The 12,111-nt window shown below is 42.7% G+C and overlaps 1 protein-coding gene across 1 annotated transcript in view; it reads left to right on the plus strand.

The window, feature by feature from the left end:
• Positions 1–12,111, plus strand: part of PGM5 (phosphoglucomutase 5) — a 133,224-nt gene that overhangs the window by 89,708 nt on the left and 31,405 nt on the right. Inside the window, exons 8-9 of the mRNA XM_019555263.1 lie at positions 3,481–3,616; positions 5,740–5,923. Coding sequence (XP_019410808.1) covers positions 3,481–3,616; positions 5,740–5,923 — 320 coding nt within the window. The remainder of the gene's footprint in view (positions 1–3,480; positions 3,617–5,739; positions 5,924–12,111) is intronic.

The following is a 12,111-nucleotide window of genomic DNA, read 5'->3' on the forward strand; positions in this document are numbered from 1 at the left end:
ATCTATGAATCTATGAATCTATAATGATATACATTATTGAGTTGACAGGGAAGTTACTTATCCTTTAGGTAAATAGCTCATTCTCTGGGGAATGAGATTTGCTTCTCTTTATGGTCTGAAATTGCAGAACTCTAAGTGTTCATAAAATTATCCTGCCCTTTTTATTCTTAATCATTTTTATTCTTATTGTTAATATTTATCCTTTGATGGCATCCAGATTCTAATCAAGAGAAACGAGTGTATGGTGGCTGATGCTGCTGTTGTGGCAGCACTTGGAGCACCCAGAACTGGTGCCAGGGGTGGATCCAGGGCAGGTGCAGTGATGCAGTTGCATAGCCTTTTTGATTCCTGTTCCACCCAAACTTTAAAATCAACTGCCTGGGAGAGACTCTGGCATTTCTATTCAGGTAGTGCTGGGAGAGTCAAATGATGTCATGGCTCATCATCTTTCTGATTCCTGTTTCTCTTTCTCCTCTCCACTCCACAGGTGTTAACAACCCTCTCTCGTTTTTAATGGTCTTGATGTTTCACTGTTCAAACTATCCTTTCTTCTGCAATTTTCCTGTCTGTTAGCCATTCCTGGTAATGTATCTCTTATGTCACAGCCCTGCAGGCTGTTTTTAGCTCTAGGTAAACACCTTAATTCAAGTATGGTAATATTAACTCAGGTGTAGAAATGACTAACAGTGAAGTATTTGAAGCTTGGTCAAGATGTTAAAGAAGGCTAGGTTTTGTTTTGTGACTCTGAATAAGAGATGTACACTTAACTATGATGACTACAGGACTAACAATACAAAGCCTTTGACTATTTTTGCCTAGTTATATTTTTTTTAACTTTATATACTCTAACAAGTTAGTGCACATTCTAGCAGTTATATATTTTGCTTTGATCAGAAACTGAATAATATAGTGCTAGCCCTTACAATATTAGTAAAGCTTCCAGTTTCTCCTTAACTAGAAATAACATGTGTCAAGGTCTGTGTGATTATGTGCCACATCATCTGCATCCTCCTTTTCAAAATCCTATATCCACCCATGACTGTGCTCAGTGTGGTGAGCACTGTAGTAAAAGACACTTTCTGCTTCTGGAAACTCAGTCTTACTGTCAAGTAGAGAATGAAGGGCAGAAGAAAGTCAGTATTGTTACCAGCATGCTGGCCACTGTGCAAATGCATTCGTCCCTGTCCCAAACAGCTGTCCAATCCAATAACAATATCTGACTCACCGACCTTGTATGTTAGTGAGCTTCATGGAAGGAGCATACAATGCATGAGGGAAGATTTCTTTCCCTCCCTCTCTGCCACTCTCCCAAAAAACATCAACTTTTGCATGTCATGCCTTTCTGCTGGTTTCATCTACATAGTCTTGATTATAGTAGTAAGATGGTTATTTATATTTAGCTTCCTCATTTCTGTTTAATAATGTGAAACAGCTTTTAAATATTTCACATAAGGGTCTGAAGTTCCCACATCATTTGAGCTGAACAGAGAGGGGTGAGGTGCCACCTCTTGTTACACTGATAGTGACTGTTTTTTGCAAGTTTGCATTAATTGCATTGTAGCTGCAATACATCACTTTACATTGAGACCACTATATGCTTTCACACACACAACTTAGATTTTACAGGATATTATTAATAACAGAAAAATTGCAGAATATTCTTGGTAGGGCAAGATTCCTAGTCTGTTTGTTTTTACCTGCAGACATTTTTATACCCTCTCTGATGTCAAGGTTGCATTGCTTTTCATATGTGTGTATTTTAATGGCATACAGATTCTACAAGCAGAAACAATGCAGGTAGAATGTGCAGTGATTTTATAAAGTGGGTATAGCTTGTTTGCTCCCAGCAAGCCTAACTAATAAACTGCTGTGTGTGTCAGGGGGGCAGCCTTTTTGGCAGGCAGGCCACAAATTAGCCCTACATGTGACCCGAGTGCCACTCCAATCCCTTTCCTCTGCCTGATCTGCTGCTCTGCTTTCTGTTCCCTGCTCTTTGCCCACTCCCTCATCTCCTGATCTGCTTTCTGCTCCCTGCCCTATCTGCTGGAGTACTTGGCTGTCCCTCCCTGATGTGCCATGCACAGAAGCAGCCCATGGCACTTATGCTGCAGGTTGGCCATCCCTGCCCTACATGATTAACCTTGATTTTATTTTTGTTATTGTCTTGCCAATATTGACTGTAATTGATGATATATCTGTTGCCAAACTAGAGTTTAAACTTAGCACCTTCATCCCATGGTACCCTTGTCACTTCTTAGATTTGTCTCTCTGGTCAAACTTCATACTCGGTTAGAGTTAGAGTTTCTGAAATTTCTCATCTGTATCAACTTTGCTGCAAGCATCTTAGGTCTTACTGCATGGTTATTTCATTAGAATACACTTCTTTGTGATTTCTCCATACTGCCGCTGCTTCCTGCCTCCACTCCAGAGGGTGAGGCAGTACAGTACCCTGTGCGGGGAGCTGAGGGTGATACCAGAGCTGGCTTGTAAGGGGTGAAGGATCATGCCCATGCAGTGCAGAAGTATGGGATGGCTCCATGCAGTGGGAGGGGTGCATACACAGGCATATGGTGCAGCAGTGGAGGGTTGCACAGTGGAGCATGCCCACATGGGCACGAAGTGCATTGGGGAGGTGGTAGGAGCTTCCATGTGGTTCACAGCCCGTAGTGGTGCAGCTCCTGGAGCATTTGGTGCCTGAGGGCTTAGAGGATAGACACAGCCCTGGCCTAGGGGTTAGCAGTCTCACTGGGTGGGAGGGAAGACTTAAGCTCGAGTCCCTACTCTGGTTGATAAAGTTCAAGGACTCAGTCTCCCATGCCAGGAGAATGCTATATCACTGAGCTACAGGATATCCTAGGTGAGTCCCCTGAACAGTGACCTAATAACTGTTCTGCGATGTGCCTCCCTTTGTTTCTGCTTTTTATCCTGAAAGGTCTAGTTTGGTTTCTGAAGTACAGCAGGAATTTCAAACATCTCAAAAACTTTTGTGGGACAGGAAAACAGTATCCCATCCCTGACCGTGACTTTGGGACATCTGGGGAGACGTCAAGGTGCAGTTGACTTCTCATTTTAAATACTCCAGTTAATGACAAGAATTTTGAACATCAGAGCCAATCCTGGGAAACAATGCCAGATGTGTAAAAATAGTCTTTAAATTGAGCAGGAATCACAATAGTTAAAAATATAAATCCATTGATAGTGCTTATATCCAGCTAATTGCCCATCTCTCTCTCTTAAATCTAAATAATGTGTATTGTCATATATAATATGGGTGTGTGTATACCTTCCACTAGGCATTTGTTTTGGCTGTCAGTCTCGAAAATATCAGCATTATTAATCATAAGGAGAATGCATTGCTGATTACTGTATCTGTCTAAATCATGAAATTAAAGGAACAGCTGCTCTGTGCTTCCCATCTATTGTTTGCAGCCTATATTGTTACTTAGCAGATACTCCAAATAATGTAATGTTTCTATTAAGGATCTGACCACATTCGAGAGAAGGATGGACTCTGGGCTGTGCTAGTGTGGCTTTCAATCCTCGCTGCTCGAAAGCAGAGTGTGGAAGAGATTGTCAGAGACCACTGGACAAAATTTGGTCGCCACTACTACTGCAGGTAAGAGTAATAATTATAGGGCACAAGAGGCTATGTAGTCCTTTGGATAGTTCTGGTTCAAGTGTGGCTTGTTTAGCTTTGTTCACTGTAAGTATGGTTGCATGTTTAGCAGCACTTGAGGCATTCATCAGGCATGCACACAGAATGAAATCTTCCATAAATTTATGACCATTCCTTCTTTGAGGATTCTGTTAAAGTCATTTGCTTAATGAAAAGCCAGCACAAAAGTTTCACTTATAGTGTATCGACAGTTGGATTTCACTAACACGAAATGGCTGAAATATTCAACGTTTACTCTTTCAGAACGAATAGGGGGGGTTAGTGGTCTAAGCCTTAGCTTGTAACTTGTACTAGATTGCATATGGAAACAAAAGTCTAAGTCCCAGCCCTAGCAAGCTTTACTCAGCTCTTCATTTTTTTCAGCATAGATAAATTGAGTGCTAGGAGCTTTATTGTAGGTGGACCCAATTGACAGGACTGGCACCCACCCCATCTGCTCTTTTTATGGGTGAAAGGTCCTGCACCCTGGGTAGCAGTGGCAATGTGCTGTACCCTGGGTAGCAGTGGCAGCAAGGGCTGGGCCAGCTGTGGTGCCTAAAGTAGCTGAACTGGTAGCAATGGCAGTGGCTGTTTATGCAGTCCCTCTGTGTGGGTACCTGGGGGTGGTGCCACCCATCATTTGTTATACTACTGCATACACCTCTGTATGAGACCTCAGACAAGAACTTAATTGGTGCCATAGGCCTTGTGCTGGCTCCTTCTAAAGTGGGTAAATCTGTCCCATGGAAATTAAGCAGCTGTCAAAGAATATAATCAGTGGCCACCGTGCTCCCTCTGACCTAGCGGATCTCTTGTCAACCTTGCCTTTTTCTCTCAATGCAGTTTGGATCTCAATAGTAACAAAGTTCAGACCCAACCACAATGTTCATCAGACATCAGCCCTTTTCTTTCAGGGCTGTCACTTTCTTTCCTGCAGGGGAAAAGTGAGGGAATTCTAACCCACACTCCCTTCTGGGTTCCAGCCAGAAAACCCTTTTCAAGCAGCTAAGGACTACATTTTATGATCCCTCAGTGCTTCTGTGAGCTGATTCCTGCTTTTCCTGATTATCAGTCTTTCTCACAACATTAATCCTGTAGCTTCTCCTACCCTCTTGCTCTGAAGCATTCCCATCTGCTGTTCCTTTCTCCGCAGTCCCTCAATCACAGCTGGGGAGATAATAAATTAACCCTGACCCTCCATTAACTTTCTGGACTGCTATCACATAAGGTCTCATCACAGCAGCCCATAATACTTTTTGCATAAGCGTTGTCGCTCAGAACACTCCCCAAAGATCCTTCTCCCTTCTCAAGCTATTGAGCATGCAAGGTGCCAGTTGGTTGTTGCTCGACACTTCTCAGCTGGCTCCATATTAATGATGCTATTCATATGGTTTGTTACACATAATAGGAATCTGTCAAGTTAAACAGTGTCATCTTTGAGTAGGGCGTATTTTGCTAATAACCTCTTAAAATGTAGAATGAAAAGGTGTATTGCTTGTGTTGTTGGCTTCTGCTGACTCACTGAGGTAAGTGGCTTGAACCAGAACTATGGGGGAACATAATTTTCTCTTAAACTGATTACATGTGTGCTCATGTTTAATACAACTTGGGGTTTGGTTGCACAAGCTGTTTTGTACTAGGCACTTCGGGAGTTTGTACATAGGGTCCAGGAGTGGAGAGTGCTTTAATTAGAACAGCCCCGAGAGTGTCTCATGTATCAGCATCCCCACGCTTAAAAATGGAGGTGGGGGTGCTTTAACTAAAGCGCATTCAACAAGTTTTAGTTAAACTGCCCCCACCACTATTTTTAAGCTCGGGGCACTGATACACAAGATACTGGAGTCTGCTGGAGTGCAGGAATTACCATGCTCCAGCAGACTTGATTAATCAAGCACGCTGTATGTAATTAGTGCATCGGAGCAGCTCACTGCTCATGCATAGGCACCCTTTGATTGCCCAGGTGGTTTTTCATGTCGTAAATTCCTGATGGTTGAGTATACCATGCTCTGTGAAAGAGCCTTTCTTTTGCTTATATAGTGTATATATTTATTTTTGGGTTTTTTCTTTTAATTTTTACATGTAAGATTTGATTATGAAGCATTGGATCCCAGAACAGCATATTTCATAATGAGAGATCTGGAAGCTTTGATCACTGACAAGTCATTCAGTCATCAGCAGTTTGCTGTTGGGAACAATATCTACAGTGTGGAAAAAACAGACAGCTTTGAATATATGGATCCCGTAGATGGCACTGTGACCAAAAGACAGGTATGAAGAACGTAATTTTTCCAAAGATCATGGGTGGAGTGCTGAAAAACACCACAATGCCTACCTTGGAAGGTGCTGGAGTGCTGGCATGCCAGAAAAACAATGTGGTGCAAAGGGGGCGGGGGGGGGGAAAGGGGTCAGGGCCACCGCGGCAAGGGAAGGACTGGGGGAGCAGCCCCAAACTACCAGGGAGAATGGGGTCGGGCCTGAAGCACCGGAGGGGGGGGAACAGGGTCAGGGCCAAATTGGTGGGGGGGAGGATGAGGGGAACAGGGGCTCAGGGACAGACAATGGGCTCTGTCCCTGCCAGCCCCCCTGATGTGGGTGGGGGAAACCGCCCTGGCCCTGAAGCAGCAGGAGCAATGGTACGGGGAGTGAGCCTGGCCCTGGGCCTCTGTTCCCACTCCCCTCCCCCCCAGCAGGAGGCAGCAACGGAGCAGACAGAGTGGGAGTGGGGCCAACATCCCCCCTGCTCCCTGCAGGCCATGAAAAGAGTGGATGGAGAGGAGGGGGGGACAGGGCCAGCTCTGCTGGCCACACCCCCCACCACCCCTGCAGGCAGTAGCAACAAAGTGGACTGGGGGCAGGGCCAGCAGACAGAGTGGGGGCCGCCAGTCCCAGCCCTGAAGTGATGGGGGAGAGAGGGGGAGTGGGCCTGGCCCCGAAGGTGAGGGGGGTGGGGCCAATCACAAGCCTCTGTCCCCGGCCACCCTGCTCCCCCCTGCCTGTCATTCTTGACAGGCAATTGGCTAGTATATGCAAACAATAATTATTAGTAGTAAATTTTGCTGCTAATTGAAACCTTTGCCCATAAGGTTTGGGGCCCTATTGTGCAGGGTGCTGTACAAACCTGCAAACAAGGCACCCAAAGCAAAGTTACTAAAGTCCTAGAATGTCAGTACTATGAAATCTTTGCTGATGTCTGCACTTACCTGGTGCGGCAACAGGAAGTTCTGGCAGCAACTGCTACTACCAAGCAGCCATAATGCGTGCATACTACTGTCTTGCAAAGGGTATTATGGGAAGGCACCAATTGCAGAGTAGATTTCGTCAGCTGTGGGTAATTGTGGGATTGCCTAAATGTATCTTCTGCTGGCCACCAGGCAGGGGCATAACTTTTTATTCCATTCAGTAGAGAGAGAAATCTCTCAACCGAGTGGGGGGTTCTGCTCACAGCATGGCTTCAGGTGTGAAGTTCTTAAATTCTGCCTGCAAAACCTTAGTGTAGTTTAAGCCATAAAAAGGGAATCATTTTACAAAATACAAATGATCCAATGTAATAACTGTGTTGATCGGCCAGAGGGAATGATATATTATAGCCTACAGATGGAAAACACACATATTTTAATTGGAGATTGGTGATTGACTCTCAGTGTTTTCCTAATCATCCCTTATTTTCAGGTTGGAAAAGGTTACTGTCCATGCAGTCTAATTTTTCTGTTTTTGAGCTTGAGTAGTAATCAGGAAACAAGCACTGGAAATGCTGGAAAAAATTATTTCACAACTCTCTTCAGAGATAAGGCCAAAATTCTCTGCTCCAAATGATATTTCAATCCTGCATCCAAGATAAAGCCTTTCCTCTGAAAATACTGAGTACAACCTATTGTGCCTAGGGCCATTTAGGGTTTGTAGAGGAACAAGTGAAAATTATGGTACTATAAAATACTTAAAAGTAAAACCACAGCCATGTTATATGGCTCTGACTTGTGGGCATGACACCCTGGCCAATTTATTGTGCCTGGGCCAGATTATTTGCTAGTGTAACTCTACATGCACTGTATTTTTAAACAGCATCTTTGAGTATTACACTGAAATGCACTCATAGATTTGCCTGCCTGATTTCTTGCTGGTACCAACATTTAATTGCAAATAAGATAAAAACATAAATCAAATACTAAGAGTACACACATAGGAGTTTTAATCTGGCTAATATTTTATGAGGTCAAACTAATTAATTCATTTCACTGGAATGCAATATAAGAGAGGTGAGTCTTGGTTAAGTTAGTTTTAAGGCCATTAACACTGCAAGGCCTGCCTTTGTCACATCAGCTTCTAAACCAGTAGATCAGAATCTCTATTGGCATATTTGTCTCCTGGATGGCATACCTACAAGAGACTCAGTGGCATTGTAGGAAGGCATATTAATGATTCAATTATTTACACTGAACACCAGCAATTCAGCCCCATTCTTTGTGGAGCTGATATGTCAGAGTCAGGATTGTTTTCTGTTTATTTCGGCTTTTTCCCTCCCTTTTATGAGTTCTTCTAGCATGTTATAGTACCTCTAACTATGAGGGTGGTCAAACATTGGAACAGGCTACCTAGAGACATCATGGATTCTCCATCCTTGGACATTTTCAAGAGCAGGTTGGACAGACACTTGGCTGGGATGGTTTAGTCAGAGATGATCCTGCCTTGAGCAAGGGGCTGGACTAGACTATCTTGTAAGGTCTTTTTCAACCCGACTTTCCTATGATTTGAAAGTGGCCCTAGTTCCAATGCAGTCTGAACAATTTCCATTCATACCCTGTGAGAGTCAATTCCTATGCTTTTTAAAATCTCCTTCATTGAGGACAGCACATCTTCTAATATGCCAAGGTAATTGAAACTAACATTGTGTAGTAATTACAGTGTTGATTTATTTTATTTTGTATGTAATTAGCTCTTCTTCCTTGGAACTTAGTCTTGTTGCAAAGTGTCCATACAGCTTACTAACATCTACTAGTATATCTACTAGATTCCCTAAAATAAATGTTCACAGATGTTCAATGTGAAAAATATATTAAGTCTTTTAGCTACTTCTTTCTGAAAGAAATCAACCCATTCCAGTTCCCATAAGATGATGATGTTCTCATTGGTGATGATAATGATTCCTTTCTTCTTATGAATGAAAACAATTTTGCTTTATGGGCTTCCTAATACAGTTCACCCCTTTCTCCTTTTTCATCTTTTATACTATAAAGCAGGGGTATCAAACTCATCTGGTCCCATGGGCTGGTCTGTTGGCCAGACCAGGACTAGCCCCTGTGTAGCACCAGGACCAGCCCATGTACCACACACAGCAGACACCAGCTCTGTGGCTAGCCCTGCATTTGGAATACCCAAGGCACATAGGCTGGACCTTTCCTGTAGGGTCAGTCCGGCATCCCACATGCAGCCCATGGGCCTCCTGTGTTGTATGCATTGGGTCTAGCCCACATACCATGGGCAGGGCAGACCCTGTGCCAGACCTGCATGCTGTATACAATACATGGTGAGCCCCTGGGGCAGTGCATGTAGCGTGTGGGGCTGGACTGGCCACATGCACTGTATGTAACACTTGGGGCTGGCATAGGGCGCATACTGCATGGGGTGCCCTGCTGGACCCATGTGCTGGCTTCAGCACAGCCCAATTTGGACCAGCCCCAGAACCATTAGATAGGGCCAGTCTGGTGGGGTTCCACGTGCACCATGTGTCTTAGACCAACCCCCTGTGCTGTGTGCAGGGCAGAGAATGCTAGGTCCAGCCTGAGTGCCACATGCAATGCATGAGGTTGGGGCCGGTTTGTGGAGTCAGTCCAGTGACCCACAGGCCATGTCATACAGCTCCATGTGCTGGATCCAGGTCATAGCCTGGTATGTCAGGCACCCCTGCTATAAAATATTTTTTTCTTATAAAAAATCAAGGAAACAACACCAATAATAATACAATTAGCCATTTTGTTATGATAAAGTCAGTGTGCTCATATCCAATATGGAACAATTTCATTCTGTACAGCACATATGGTGTATGCTATTTCATTATTTTGTTACCACCATGCTAATAATTTTCTGGTTAAAGCACAGAATAACCGAAAAGCATGGGTGCAATCTTTTTAAAAAACATTTTTAAAGAAAAAATGTTCGTTTTTACAATTTGCTGCACTATATCTTCCTCGCTTTCAAATTCATTTTTCTTCATATTTTACTTCATGGGCACAATTTCTTGCTGTTGAATACTTTCATTCATGATATTTAGGATGAGATAGGGAATGAGGTTAAAAATGAAGGGCTGTTTCAGAATTTTCTGTGTCTGTCCTGAGTGAGAGTTCTGTTGGCTCAAAAACCATCTGAATTTTTCAAAGAGGGGTTTGGAATCCATATTTCATAGTTGAAACTGCCTGCAATAAGGAAGCAAACCCTTAGGATCAAACATCACAAAGGCTGACATATATAAAATCAAGATTGGAATTTGTGCTTTGGCACCTATTTTTAGCTGATTTTTAAGGTCGGGATCTTAGATCTGTCATTACCTTAGTAAATGGTTTCTCTTTGGCATATACATGTTGTTTTAAGGAGAAGAGTCTTATGTGGCTCTTTAGTGTTCCTACTCGGGTATTCTCAGCTGTGCTGCAGGAATTCTAGCCTTCTGTGAGATGTATCAGCTGTCATTCCCACCCCCCACTTTTTTGGTTTGTGGTCAAGCATCTGTCACCAGGAAATGTAAAATGAAGAAAAGAACTGGAAAATGCTATAGGAAGTAAATACAGAGGGGAGAACTGTGCGTGTGAGTGTGTGGATGTGTACGTGTATAATGAAAGAATCCCAAATGCCAAAAATGCTGCTAGTAGTGGATTACCAATAATTCTGTAGGTGATAAAGCTATTAGGATTGTGGAAGTTAGTATTTACAAGTTCCATTTCTTCAAAAGATTGTGATTTAAGGATGAGGGGTTCTCAGAAGCCAGTGTACCAAATGAAACCATTGGTTTTGAGTATTATTGGTGCCAGGTAAATGCTGAGCGCTTGGAGACAGTATTTGAGCAGTCTTGCTAACTTTGTTATGCTGGTGGCCAGTGGATTTGGTTATATTGCTTTGGACTAGTTGTAAAATTGCTTTGATGCTGCTCATATTTCCCCTTATTATTTATGAGTGCTCTTTTTCTGCAGCCGACAAAGCTAGATGGCAAAACAATGTTAGACACCTTAAGCTACCTGCCCTGAACATGGCATTCTTCCAGAACAAAAGTCTAACTTTCAATGGTACCTTTAATCTACCTTGTTCCACCTCAGCTCTAGAGTTGAGGGCAACCCATCCAGCCTTGACTTGACTGCGTTTTATAGTACTAACTTTTTTAGGCATTTGGAGTAAAATCATGGCTTAGTTGAAATCAGTAGTATATATCCCACTAACTTCAGCAGGCCAGGAAGTTAATGGGGCCAGAATTTCACCCCTGAACTCTAAAATTGACTTGGCAAAGCAAATTCTGGAGAGACAGAGAACAGAAGGTTAATATACTACTCTTTATGTTTGACATGCATATCCAAACATTTATAAAAGCCCATTCTGAAGCTCTTTTCCAGCTATTCATGTTCTTCAATCATGTAGCTTATGCATAATGAGTATAAGTGGATGAACATTTGTTACGCAGATATTTCAAAAATTGGACATCTGTATCTGTCTTAGCAGTTAAAAGCATTATTCATAGAATCGCATAAGTTAGAAATGGAAAATACCTATTAGGTCATCTAATTCAACCCATTACCAGTGTGGATTTTTTTCCTGTTACATATTTTGTAGTTTTAATGGGCAGTATTGACCAAACAGTTCTTTATATGGTGGTAGAAATATTTCACCACATACCTGAAGAAGCAAAGAATTTCTACTCGTAGTTAAGCATTTGGAGTTCTGTCTTGTTAATCTGACTGGTTTCTCAAATGGCTCTTGGTAGAAATGGAAGATTCAGAAGTCTTTCTCCAATTTCTGAATCGCTTATTCCACCACAGGTGAAGGAGACAAGGGGCTCAGAAAACAGTATTTTACTCAGAGCTTTTTCCTACTAAACTCCAGTGTGCTGGTGTTCTTTTTCTCTCTACCCTGTGTCTATGTTAATCCCTTCCCAGTGATCTGAACTTCAGGCTCCATCTGAAATAATGTGTACTGGCCAGACAGGTGCTGTCATGACCTGGCAGCACCACTGTCTCTAGGGCTCTCATTCCTACATCTGTTGAGTCATCTTCCTCAATATCTGTTTTTCCTTTGATTCTGTTCAATAAGTAGAAGAAAATGATAGGATATTTTAATTCTTTATTCAGTCAGATTTTTAGTTTTATCCTTCTTGCACCAATGTAAACCTGGAGAAATTCAGCAGAAGGCAATGAATTGCATAAAAGGGATACAAGCAGGGAACTAGATTGAGGCTAAATGGCACATTAAAAGAACGTCAATGG

This window comes from Crocodylus porosus, unplaced genomic scaffold, assembly GCF_001723895.1.
Source record: "Crocodylus porosus isolate Cpor-Errol unplaced genomic scaffold, CroPor_comp1, whole genome shotgun sequence".
In the NCBI taxonomy this organism is placed as follows: domain Eukaryota; kingdom Metazoa; phylum Chordata; order Crocodylia; family Crocodylidae; genus Crocodylus; species Crocodylus porosus.